This window comes from Oncorhynchus gorbuscha, linkage group LG01, assembly GCF_021184085.1.
Source record: "Oncorhynchus gorbuscha isolate QuinsamMale2020 ecotype Even-year linkage group LG01, OgorEven_v1.0, whole genome shotgun sequence".
NCBI lineage: Eukaryota > Metazoa > Chordata > Actinopteri > Salmoniformes > Salmonidae > Oncorhynchus > Oncorhynchus gorbuscha.
Genome location: NC_060173.1, coordinates 93,259,050 through 93,272,178, shown reverse-complemented (window position 1 = coordinate 93,272,178; position 13,129 = coordinate 93,259,050). Strand labels below are relative to the sequence as shown.

Genomic DNA, 13,129 nt, shown 5'->3' with positions numbered 1-13,129 from the left:
ATTTCTAACATTGTTATTACAGTCCCTAGATCAGCGGTTCCCAAACCAGGGGTCGTGACCTCATTTGAGAATTTCCAAAATCCTTGTAAAAAAATAAAAATATTACAATATCATCTTTGTCTCTCAAAATCATTTAAATGTGGTTAACCTTAAAAATATAAATTCAAATCTAAAAGTAAAAACCAGAGAGCACACTTAGATCGGGGAATGGTCGCACTTGACGGTTGGACTTGATTCATTCCCACAGTGAATGGCTAGTACGATATAAAACCACACGCTATTGCAGAGACTGATATGGTGAAAACAATGTGTGGAGAGGCAGAGGCACAGAAACTCACATCAATACCTTTGTCAGAAAACACCGTGAAACTAAGAATTGATGCTATAGCTAGCAATCATGAGGAAACTCTTGACTGATGGACTCAAACTCCTCACCTTATGCCCTCTAAATGAACGTTAGCTGTGAGGGTCGAGACCCATTGACTTATGCTCGCTACATGTCGGGGGATGCTATTCACGAGGACACATTGTTCTGTCTCAAGATTCTCGAGAATGAAACAGTACAAGGGATGCGTGGCTATATTGACGAAAAACAGATTCCATGGGATCGGATGGTGGGCTTTTGCACAGATGGTGCTCCATCTATCGCCGGACGGCGGGCAGGCCTCTGCACTCTAGTTATGAATGTGTCTCCCTCTGCCATGTGAACGCATTGTATGATACACCGACTGAGCTATAATAGATACACCGAGAGCAACGGGCGGCAGAAGAGCTGAGCGCAGATCTCGGACATATGCAGTACAGGTAAGTGCGGTTGTAAACTAAATCAGACACGCCTGTTCGCAAAACTATCAGATCATGACAATGTTCTATTTCATACCGAGGCTTGGTGGTTATCGGGGGGCTGTTGTCATTCGCAATGGATACAACTTTTTTTTTTTTTCTAAACAGACTTATACTTTCTGTGTAATGAAAATAAAATGTATCTCCTTGACTCTCTAACAGATATATTTGGAAAACTGAACGAAATGAACGCAAGCATGCAGCGGAAATAAAAAACTATTCTACAGTTGAGTGACTGAATCAGCGAAATCCGTTTGACTGTGATCCTGGCTCAGTTAACATGCTGGTAAATTAAGTCGATCAGCTGCTCGAGCTGTCATGTAATATGGTGCCGTCTCCCCCCGAGCATTAAAACTCAAGGTACGCTGATGCAGTGCTCTCGTCTGCATTAAAAACCAATATTGATCAAGTTTGGATGTGACAGGAGAGATGCCCCCTGTACTTTGAGAAGCTCCGACGCGATATGCATCAAGGACACCCATCTCATTAATGGTGGTGAGATAAGATAAATTATATATGATGGTGAGTTGAGTATACAATCAGAAATACTGTTAGAATGTTTTGCAATTGATTGCCATGGCCCCAATTAAAAAACGAATCATTGGCTGTTTATTACATAATTATTTTTCCACATGGTTGGGGTCACAATAATTTTTAGATATTAAAATGGGGTCATGGGCCAAAAAAAGTTTTGGAACCCCTGCCCTAGATAGAGGCAGGGTGGAAGGACAGAGCATTGGTGAGACAAAGGGGGCAATCAGGCAATGCAGACCACACCAACCTGGACCTCACCTGCTCTGTGAGTACAATAACAACTGTCAATAGAAATACTAATCAGTCCACATCAACCTGGACCTCACCTGCTCTGTGAGTACAATAACAACTGTCAATAGAAATACTAATCAGTCCACATCAACCTGGACCTCACCTGCTCTGTGAGTACAATAACAACTGTCAATAGAAATACTAATCAGTCCACATCAACCTGGACCTCACCTGCTCTGTGAGTACAATAACAACTGTCAATAGAAATACTAATCAGTCCACATCAACCTGGACCTCACCTGCTCTGTGAGTACAATAACAGTCAATAGAAATACTAATCAGTCCACATCACCTGGACCTCACCTGCTCTGTGAGTACAATAACAACTGTCAATAGAAATACTAATCAGTCCACATCAACCTGGACCTCACCTGCTCTGTGAGTACAATAACAACTGTCAATAGAAATACTAATCAGTCCACATCAACCTGGACCTCACCTGCTCTGTGAGTACAATAACAACTGTCAATAGAAATACTAATCAGTCCACATCAACCTGGACCTCACCTGCTCTGTGAGTACAATAACAACTGTCAATAGAAATACTAATCAGTCCACATCAACCTGGACCTCACCTGCTCTGTGAGTACAATAACAGTCAATAGAAATACTAATCAGTCCACATCAACCTGGACCTCACCTGCTCTGTGAGTACAATAACAACTGTCAATAGAAATACTAATCAGTCCACATCAACCTGGACCTCACCTGCTCTGTGAGTACAATAACAACTGTCAATAGAAATACTAATCAGTCCACATCAACCTGGACCTCACCTGCTCTGTGAGTACAATAACAACTGTCAATAGAAATACTAATCAGTCCACATCAACCTGGACCTCACCTGCTCTGTGAGTACAATAACAACTGTCAATAGAAATACTAATCAGTCCACATCAACCTGGACCTCACCTGCTCTGTGAGTACAATAACAACTGTCAATAGAAATACTAATCAGTCCACATCAACCTGGACCTCACCTGCTCTGTGAGTACAATAACAACTGTCAATAGAAATACTAATCAGTCCACATCAACCTGGACCTCACCTGCTCTGTGAGTACAATAACAACTGTCAATAGAAATACTAATCAGTCCACATCAACCTGGACCTCACCTGCTCTGTGAGTACAATAACAACTGTCAATAGAAATACTAATCAGTCCACATCAACCTGGACCTCACCTGCTCTGTGAGTACAATAACAACTGTCAATAGAAATACTAATCAGTCCACATCACCTGGACCTCACCTGCTCTGTGAGTACAATAACAACTGTCAATAGAAATACTAATCAGTCCACATCAACCTGGACCTCACCTGCTCTGTGAGTACAATAACAACTGTCAATAGAAATACTAATCAGTCCACATCAACCTGGACCTCACCTGCTCTGTGAGTACAATAACAACAGTCAATAGAAATACTAATCAGTCCACATCACCTGGACCTCACCTGCTCTGTGAGTACAATAACAACTGTCAATAGAAATACTAATCAGTCCACATCAACCTGGACCTCACCTGCTCTGTCAATAGAGTACAATAACAGTCAATAGAAATACTAATCAGTCCACATCACCTGGACCTCACCTGCTCTGTGAGTACAATAACAGTCAATAGAAATACTAATCAGTCCACATCAACCTGGACCTCACCTGCTCTGTGAGTACAATAACAACTGTCAATAGAAATACTAATCAGTCCACATCACCTGGACCTCACCTGCTCTGTGAGTACAATAACAACTGTCAATAGAAATACTAATCAGTCCACATCAACCTGGACCTCACCTGCTCTGTGAGTACAATAACAACTGTCAATAGAAATACTAATCAGTCCACATCACCTGGACCTCACCTGCTCTGTGAGTACAATAACAGTCAATAGAAATACTAATCAGTCCACATCACCTGGACCTCACCTGCTCTGTGAGTACAATAACAACTGTCAATAGAAATACTAATCAGTCCACATCAACCTGGACCTCACCTGCTCTGTGAGTACAATAACAACTGTCAATAGAAATACTAATCAGTCCACATCAACCTGGACCTCACCTGCTCTGTGAGTACAATAACAACTGTCAATAGAAATACTAATCAGTCCACATCAACCTGGACCTCACCTGCTCTGTGAGTACAATAACAACTGTCAATAGAAATACTAATCAGTCCACATCAACCTGGACCTCACCTGCTCTGTGAGTACAATAACAGTCAATAGAAATACTAATCAGTCCACATCACCTGGACCTCACCTGCTTGTGAGACACAATGTATTTAAGGTCAATTTTGGTCCGATCATGGGGATCAGAGTTGATATTTTGGTATTTTATTAACTTGGTGACTCAATACACTAACAATGACATGTACGCAGAGGCCCTGAACACTTACCAGGTCATCGTAAAGAACAAGATGTTCAGTAACGCAGGTGGGTGGGAGAAGGATGTCATATTTTAGATTAGCCCCTGAAATGACAGACCAGCACTGATGAGCATTACTAGGCCAAAAACCTGTTTGTCAGAAAACCATTTTTTACTTTCTTTCTGACCAACATCTACTTCAAGCAGAAGGATAAAGGTCATGCAGAACATCAATGTCGTCGTCATCCCCATGGGCAAGTACTCCGACGCCCTGAGCGAGAGCCCCAACAGCTTTAACTTGATCCTGTGTGTTACCACGCCATTGGAGACATAGAAAGGATGAAGAAGGCTTTTCAGAAGCTCATCTGTGTCTTCTGGGGGATCAACAAGTACATCCCACCCAACATGGGCACTTCTATTCTATTCTCAAACCGAACATAGTCAGCACAGTGAAGTGTACACTACACTAGGAGTCCAGTCTGCACGCTTCACCACATGGTAAGTTCTAGGCTTTATTGTAGTAGCACTTGCTGCATGTTATGCTTCTAACGTCATCCACGTTAGATTTGTTTTCAGGATGACACCCATGCCAACCTGGTGTTTGAAGCCATCAAGAACAACAAGCTTCACCAGATGGAGAGAGAACTGTAAACAGTCTTATTTATACATTATACAAAACATCACTGTTCATCTGTATGAAATGTTTCAGTCATTGTATTTGGCCACTGGAATCTGTTCTCTTGACTGCAGGAAAGCCCTGGCTGAAAAATGAATCATGACATCAGCCAAGCTCATCTCCCCGACATTCGCTGCTGGATTTGACTAGTGTTTTTCCAAACCTCAACACTAGAGGGCAATACAGGGTAAATGTGGCCTGGCGTCCCCTTGGTACAGTAATGGCAATACTCGGTGTGGTTGTTTCTGTAGGTGTGTGAACATGGTGAAGAGTTTCCAGTAAAACGACCTAGAGATCACCAAAGCCATCACCTACCTGAGACCGAGGGACTTGGTGTGTGCCACCGACTGTGAACAGTCTTCCCGTGTACCACATGAAGGAAACTGCATTTTTCCCCTTTTCACTCCATCCTGGCTGTATGTGTATACGCTGTATTTTCTGTCTATGTATCAGTTTCTCCCTTCGGCTGTTTCACCACAGCTTTTCTCCTCTTTACTCCCTCCATTTGGTTTGTTTTCCTTTTCTCCATGGCTCTTAAGCTTGAGGTATGTGTTACAAACAAATGAGTATATGTGTAATGCCCTTGTCAGATGTTGTGAGGTGTGTGTTTGTATGCTATATGAGTGTGTAAATGTTATAGTGATGGTAAGTGATGGGGTTCCTTCCACAGGCTGAGGAGACTCTGAAGACGTTTGAGAAGAAAGACAGCAGAGGGAAGAGTGCTGCAGCCACGAAGCTCTCCTTCCTCTACTTCCTGGCAAGACCCTCTCATTCTGATTATCAATATTATATAGTCATATTAGGGAAATACTCCTATGTTCAATCATCATTAGCGTACTTCCTTGAACTGTATGGCATATGTAGATCTCTTGGTGAGATTAGCTCTGACTCATCACAAGAAGGACTATGACCAGGCTGACCACTATACTGACCTGGCCATGACGGTGGCAGTTTATGGTGACCAGCTGCTACAGGAGAAATGGTGAGTTTATCATCCACGTCAAAGTGAGTTATTATGTAAATAAAAAACATTTATTCAGAATGAATGTCACCCTTACCAAGACAGAAATAATCCCATGTGCAATAACCTGAACACTGCTGCTCCTTGTTCCTTCATCCTCAGGAAACCAGAAAGCCCTGGAGACTTACAAAGACATCGACCAGAAATTCCTGGAAAACGTTGAATGTAATCCACCCAATCCCTTCTTGTCCTCTCAGCATTACTTCTCTAATGTAACGGTTTATAAACAATTATGTATTGATGCTGATCTATGGGTGTGTGTTTTTCCCATGACCCCCTACAGGCCTGGGTTTTCTGGTGAGGCTGTGCACAGACATGGGTCTGAAAGAGGTCCAGAAATACGCCACCAAACTGAAGAGGGTGGAGAAGGAGATCAGAGATCAGGTACTCTACTTACTCACTACACTCTTGTCTAAGGCTACTGACAGTGACACAACACCATTTGAGGCCACTGGAGACTTTGGCTTCACTGTGTCTTTCCTACGTAAAACAGACAGAGAATACTGACATCTCACTGAATCAGAACCATCTGCTCCTAAATCGGCATTGAGATTTTCTTGGATCAGAACGGTCCTTCTATGGAGCGAATCTCTCATTCCTGCTCTGTTGTTAACTGGCCCAGGCTTTGCTGACATGATCAACTCTAATGTCTGTGGCTATTTTTGCTCTCTGCAAGTCTCTTTGTTTTCACTATAGAAACCAACAAACAGTTGGATAAATCAGAGTGTCTGTGTTGTTGTTTTGGTTGATGGTGGATTTGAACAGAGACATCGCTCTCTCTCTCTCTCCACTTTAAGTCGCCAAGGGAGGGCAGTGCTAGAGGGGCCCGGAGAGAGGGCAGCGCCAGCAGTGGTGATTGACCCGGCTACAACAGGACCCTGAACACCTCCATATGTCGACACACATTTCCAACCCTGTTTAGTTATATTTGGATTGTAATCACTCACAAAAATTAATTTAACCAATTATCTATTTTCTCTTCACTGCTGTCATGAAATTGGGCACCCCGAACCCTGTCCGCACAACGCCTAAGAAGGCATTGGTCCGAACAGACATTAGATAGTAATAGAGAAAGAGCTGTTTCAGACTTTCAGTATGACATGATGTTTATCTGTCTAATCCCACTGTTGCTAATCCTAACCCAATACATTTCCATTACATCTCTGACCCGGAGTTTCTCTTCTGATAGTAACTCTTTCCTACCTATTCAATTAACCTTTTCTAAATCGCTCTTTGCCCCACTGTGGTACCTGGGTGTGTTTCGACAAGGGGTACTTCTGACCCGGTCCGCACCCCACCTATGAAGGCCATCAGTACAAGCCTTCTCTGTGTAGATACAGTATATGCCCCTTTCCAATACTTTTAATCCAGCTGTTACTTTTCTGTACTAACAAGAATCTCTGAAATTTGTCCATGACCAGACTAGTTATTGTGGTTTCCTACGCTAGATATGCTCTGCCATTTTATGTTATAATAGTAATGGCTTAGTTCTACAGTATGCAGTATACTTGCTGATGTTTTCAGTGTTGAAGCAATAATTATCATGCCATGTTCTTCAAACAACACAGCTAATCCTCCATCAGCACTCGGTAGTGAAGTGGAATTGTACAAATGTTTACACAAGCTTAGTCTTCCAGTCATTTACTCCTCTTTTTTTATTCTCTGATGGCCCTTCAGTGATGGATAACGAAGCAGATGAGCAGGACACTGGTACACTTTGTGTGTGGCAGATTGGTCTAGCATTTGGTGTTTTATTAGGATCCTCAGTAGATCACACACAGTGTGCTAACCCTTCACACAAAGACATACCACACGATTTACTCTCCAACTGTCGTTTTCAATTCCCTTTGTGCTCGCTTCATGCTGCTCTAGCTTGATCCATTAAACTATCCTTGTTCTTCCCTGTCACTCTTCTGTCTTCCTTTTCTCCTTCCACGTCTGTCTTCTGGATCTGTTCTCTCCTTCATCCCGGGCCTAAACACAGTCCTCTGCTGTGTTGGGATTAGTTACTTTAAAAAAGTTAGTCATTACATTTAACACACACTACAATATTAGTGTGTGTGGAAAGTAAGGCGTTATTTATTTGTGTTACTTTTATGAAAAATATCTGTTTGTTCGACAGCTGGAGGGAGCATGGCGAGCTGCGCGCTCTACCAAACAGGCTACTTACTAACTCAGGTTTGATCAACAATGTCTCATCTGTGGCACTGCTTTCCTGTGATAGCGCAGAACTCACGGGCTACTTAATTAGCCATATAGACTCTAAGCCAAACATCTGTACAGATTTCCTATCCTAACCAGTACTGGTTATAGACCGCACGTACACGGACTCAGAGATGTATAGAGGGCACACTTGCCACTAGATGGGGGGAAGCCCTCTGTGGGCTTTGCTATCACAGGAGCGATCAATGGCAAAGATCAGAGATGAACCCTCCTATACATTTCTATGGACAGCAGCTGTCATGACATTTCTCCAAACACCCTAATTTCCCCGCTCCCTCGAGCTAAATGAGGAAACAAGTGGAGATCGGATCATGGAAACACACCCGGTAGAGATATGATTCTGAAAGTTACGCACGCGTTGTTTGACAAAGTAACTGTAATAATGCTACCCAATTTGAACAAGTCAGGCATTACTTTACTCCATTTCTCATGAAAGTAATGACTACATCTTTTTTTTGTCAAATACACTAAGCCAGATGACAGTGTTAAGGTATAAAGTAACTGTTTAGGTAAAAGTGAAGGAATGAAAGTTTTCCAGTATGTTAGAAAAAGAAACACCAACATTTTAATTCTCAAATTCAATGACTGAACTACAGTCTAGCTCTACATTCCCAATTCACAGCGTCCAAGAAGTCTTCTAGCAGGCTGCTGTTAGCTATGTGTGCCAGGAATGACTCCCTCCTGTAACTCGCCACCTCAAGAGAATGTTTGCACTGATCACATTGCAAAGAGAGAGCTGAAAATGCTCTCCGATATGAGAGAACCTCCCTTCTTGCATACACCCCTAAGACTTTCCCCTCTTTTGACCCTCTTGACTACTAACTCTGAATACATAGTGCTTGTACACGCACATTTGAGTGGTCGTTATTAAAAACTGGGGTTGTTATTACGGTTATTTTACTTCAGCAAAGTCATCTACTTATGACTACTCTGTAACTGAGGATCCAGTATGATTTAAAAGCACTTCTCAGACACTTCCAAATCAATGGTTCCCTTTGATCTAAACGTGTAAGCTGATCCTCTTCTTGCGCAGGGAGGTCTGATCGCACCAACAGTTGACAGCTGACCCTTTGACAGGGAAATACATAGCTAGACACTCATGGTATGTGCAGTACTTTTTTTTTCTCCGTTTTGAGGCAGAAAAAGGGGCTGCTTTTCCACTGGAAATCTCACTGAATTTTTTTGGGTGAGTGAGGCCTTTGATAGGCTGTGATTTGAGGATTGTGAGGGCCAACGGAATATTGGGCCTCCTCCTCTTCCTGTTTTTGTGGTTGGAGTTGTTTCCATGACTACCTGGTTGCCAGATGTGAGTGTCTCTTGCCTGTCCCCCACTTTTCTGGACCGCCATACGGACCTATCATCTGAGCCTAGAGCTGCCACACATTCCCTCTCCCTCCTTTCTCTCAAACACACACAGAGGACAGAGAAGCATGTGGTATTAAACAGCCTCTCATTGTTTATCCCTCTCTAACAGAGTGTAACAATCATTGCTAAATGTGATCCATGCAGTTACAGGGTATTGAAGGGGCCAGTTCCAACAGTAGGCAAGCAGGTTCATCCTGTGCCTGTGTTTTCTCAGACAGTGGGCACCGCAGCCATGGCACCAGATCCAAGGCTGAGAGCCAATATGAAGGCACCAATGAACCCTTCGAGGTCAGCAGCCAGTGAGACATAGATGAGACACACACACTGCCTCCCACTTTCAACAGTGAAGACTTGCAGTGTAGGTTTTTTGTCATCCATTGTACAGATCTACCGCAGTCTTTCAATGGTGTTCCAACTCTTTCCTCTTTGCCACCATTTTCACGTCAGGCCCCTGATCCATCTTAACACCTTGTGGACAGAAGCATGACAGAGGCCCAGACTAAACAGACTTATATAGAGAAAAGCAGTATGCCATCCATCTGTCTATAGGCAGTGGACTATAGACCACACACTCTACCTCTCTGTCAGCACTAACACAGCTGTCACCTTCATGAAGTAACTTACCCTCTCTTTCCAAACATTTATTTTCAGGGGATTGGTCTTGTGCTCCCCTTACAATATTTGTAGTCTGTGCTACTACGATAGTTTATACATTTCACATTTCTAACGTGGGTGTCACTGTGGACACCCCACAGTATCTGCAGGGAGTGTGGTACACAGTTGCCACATATGGCGAGTGATCATGTGTGCAATATGATAATCAATAGTAACTGAATGTGTCTGTGTCTGTGTAGATGCCTCCTATGTGGATCCACCAAAGACTGCATCCAAGAAGCACATAGAGGATGACGACTTTGCTGATGAAGAGTTGGGAGACGACCTACTACCAGAGTAGCCAGTTCCAAGTTCCCCTGATTTCCTCCTCCCCTCCTTGACAGTAAGGGCGTTTTCACATATGAAATTCAGTACACTGGTTCAGTTTCCTGGAGCGTTTTGTGAGAATTCTACAGAACATGTTTTGCTTCACAAGACCTGAAAATAACAGTTTCAGGGTGCGATTAGCAAGCCGCACATTCTACATGATGTTAGTGAGCTAGTTCGGTAGCTTGTTTACAATGGGCAAAAAAGTTCCATGCGACTCACGCTGTCTCATTACAATACCTGGTACTCTGGTCCTGGATCTTGGACCCGCTACTATAGCATGGATCCGGATCATATGTGAACAACAAGTTCAAAGAATCTATACATCGCATTCCACCAGAGTGGTGCAAACTGAGATGATTATTTTCCCATATGCTAGCCTTGATGCATTTTATCACCTGGAAACTTTCTGGGAAAATCCATTGTTATTAACTCTATAGTAACCTCAGGACAGTAATACAGTTTTAACCCAGTTTAGAGGCTCCTCATTTAAATGTATACTTTATAAAAGATGTTTATATTGCAAAGCACTATTTATTCTAATCCAAAAGTCTTCCCTGGCTTTTTGTGTTCTGACTGAGGCAAAGAAGTGCATATATGCATCTGATTTGTCTATTTTCAGATAACCATACAGATTCACCATACATGCTCTTGTTAATTTTGGATGCATGGATTTGGATGTTAAAAAGATTAATTATAAACCAGGTTGTTCAAGCCCTGAATGTTGATTTTCTGAAAGCTGTGGTATATCAGACTGTATAATAGTACAATAATAGTACAACTATTATACTGTCCCAAGATGCAAAGATGAAGTGATTTTGGAATTCTTCTCACAGACACAGGAATGGTAACTTTCACACGACAAAAATAAATAACTCCTCTACCACGGATTTGACAAAACATGTATTTTTACTCTTCTAGTTATGTTGGGAACCAGTTTATAATTGCAATAAGGCACCTCTGGGATCTATGGCCAATATACCACAGTTAAGGGCTGTATCCAGGCACTCCGCATTATACAACACAACTCCACCTTTAAAATATTGCATTGTAGATACGGAAAGTTGAAAGTATGAACCTTGCCGTGCGCAGGTGGATGAATTATTGTCATAATCAACCAAACATTTCCTATTACGGCTGTCCATTCTATCCCGAAAATATTTCAGAGTGGGAAATAGCTGGATGAGTACCTGCAGTTCGGCAACCATTCGAGTGACTCAGAGCGCAGTGCAATGTTTCCATCTGCGCAACAAGAATGACATGGGAGGACCCGAAAACAGACGGAAGTTTTCGCAGACGTCAAAAACTATATAAGGGGTTCTAAACCAATGCTGTATAGCCTGACAATACATTTTTTTCTCTCTTTGCGGTAAAAGTTTACAATTTCGTATCCAACAGAAGTGCGCAACGATGTTTGGTCGAGTATCTTCCGCGTGTTTGCTTCTGGTGCTGTTATGCGATGTGGCATCGGTAGCCAAGGTGTCCAAGAAGTCCACCCGGGGCCGACAGTGTTTGGATTTACCGGAAGAAATCCTCGAGCAGATGTTTGGGCGGCTTTCGGTGGGCGTCCTGAGTGCGTTCCACCACACTCTGCAGCTTGCACCATTGGAGCGGAAGAATCTCACCTGCCCATCAGGGGGACGCCCTGTCCCCGACAGGAAGTCTCGGATTCCCGTCAACCTTCTCAGCCTGTCTCCCTGGGCATACAGGTAGGAATACCTGGGTCTAAATGTCAAGTGGGCCACAGTAATTATTAATGGGTCAATATAATTATATATGGTTCCCCTTCAACAGGATCTCCCACGACCCCGCCAGGTATCCCAGGTTCATACCCGAGGCATATTGCTTGTGTAAAGGCTGTCTGATAGGACCTTTTGGTCAGGAGAGCGACCAGTACCGCAGCACCCCCGTGTACATGCCCTCCGTCATCCTGCGACGCACAGGTTCCTGCGTTGGGGGGCGCCACTCATACACAGAGAGCTACGTATCTGTGGCCGTGGGGTGCACCTGTGTTCCCCTGCTGGAGAAGGATAGGGATGCGCAGAGCAGCAACCAGAGCCTGGAGAGAGAACAGACAAAAGCTGACGAGCTCAGCTCCAACGTCAAGAACATATAAAACATCCATGGAAAGCAAGGCAATAGAATAAAGGGCCGTATGAACATGGATGGTTGGCTGTATAACACAACACGGTGTACCTAGCAGCAGCAGCAGCTTTTGAACAGTAATATAACTCTAGACACACACTGCCACCTGCTGGTGAATGGAATTATATTTCATGATCATCTAAGCATGTTTCCAGGCTTTCATAAATTTGTATTTTCTGTGTGTGTATATGAAATATTATTTACACTGAGGTCAAGCATACATGAATACCATTATTCACTTCAGAATTCTTTCATAAGGGACAAGAAATCATTAAAAACCATCCCCCGAGTCTTTGTTATCATGGTCCCCAAAATGAAACATTGGAAGTCTTGACAGGCAATGGTCATTGCCCAACATGTTGGCCTTCCTTGGGACAGTCACAGACAACATCAGTCAAGTCCGTTCTGTGGGATGGATGAATGTCAGATATCACCAGCCAGTAAGGACATTTATAAACAACGGGTTGAAGTAGCAGCCAGCTTGTGGTTAGGGAGGAAGCTGCATATATTCAGACCCATAAGTGTGTCTGAACCATAATGTTTCATGATGAGGGAGGGAGAGCGGTGGAGCAGGAGGGATTAGATCAAAAAGCTACAGAGAACCATTAATATGTATGAATACAATGTGTACTGTTTTAGGTGTGGAGAAGGACACAAGCAAAAGTGCACAGCTATGTGAGGTTCACC

At 43.1% G+C, this 13,129-nt stretch overlaps 1 protein-coding gene and 1 pseudogene across 1 annotated transcript; both read left to right on the top strand.

Moving 5' to 3' along the window:
* The first annotated feature begins 1,359 nt into the window (after positions 1 to 1,359).
* Positions 1,360 to 10,775, top strand: LOC124049019 (annotated as a pseudogene).
* A 735-nt stretch (positions 10,776 to 11,510) lies between these two features.
* Positions 11,511 to 12,731, top strand: il17d (interleukin 17d). The gene is made up of 2 exons (XM_046338668.1): positions 11,511 to 12,006; positions 12,092 to 12,731. Exons 1-2 carry the CDS (start codon positions 11,708 to 11,710, stop codon positions 12,411 to 12,413), a joined length of 621 nt encoding a protein of 206 aa, XP_046194624.1. The 5' UTR covers positions 11,511 to 11,707; the 3' UTR covers positions 12,414 to 12,731.
* The last annotated feature ends 398 nt before the right edge of the window (positions 12,732 to 13,129 follow it).

Bases quoted from the DNA above. Each gene is read 5' to 3' on its own strand.
- il17d (XM_046338668.1), top strand. From the start codon at position 11,708: ATGTTTGGTCGAGTATCTTCCGCGTGTTTGCTTCTGGTGCTGTTATGC. The intron at 12,007-12,091 runs GTAGGAATACCT...CCCCTTCAACAG, and splicing joins CTGTCTCCCTGGGCATACAG to GATCTCCCACGACCCCGCCA.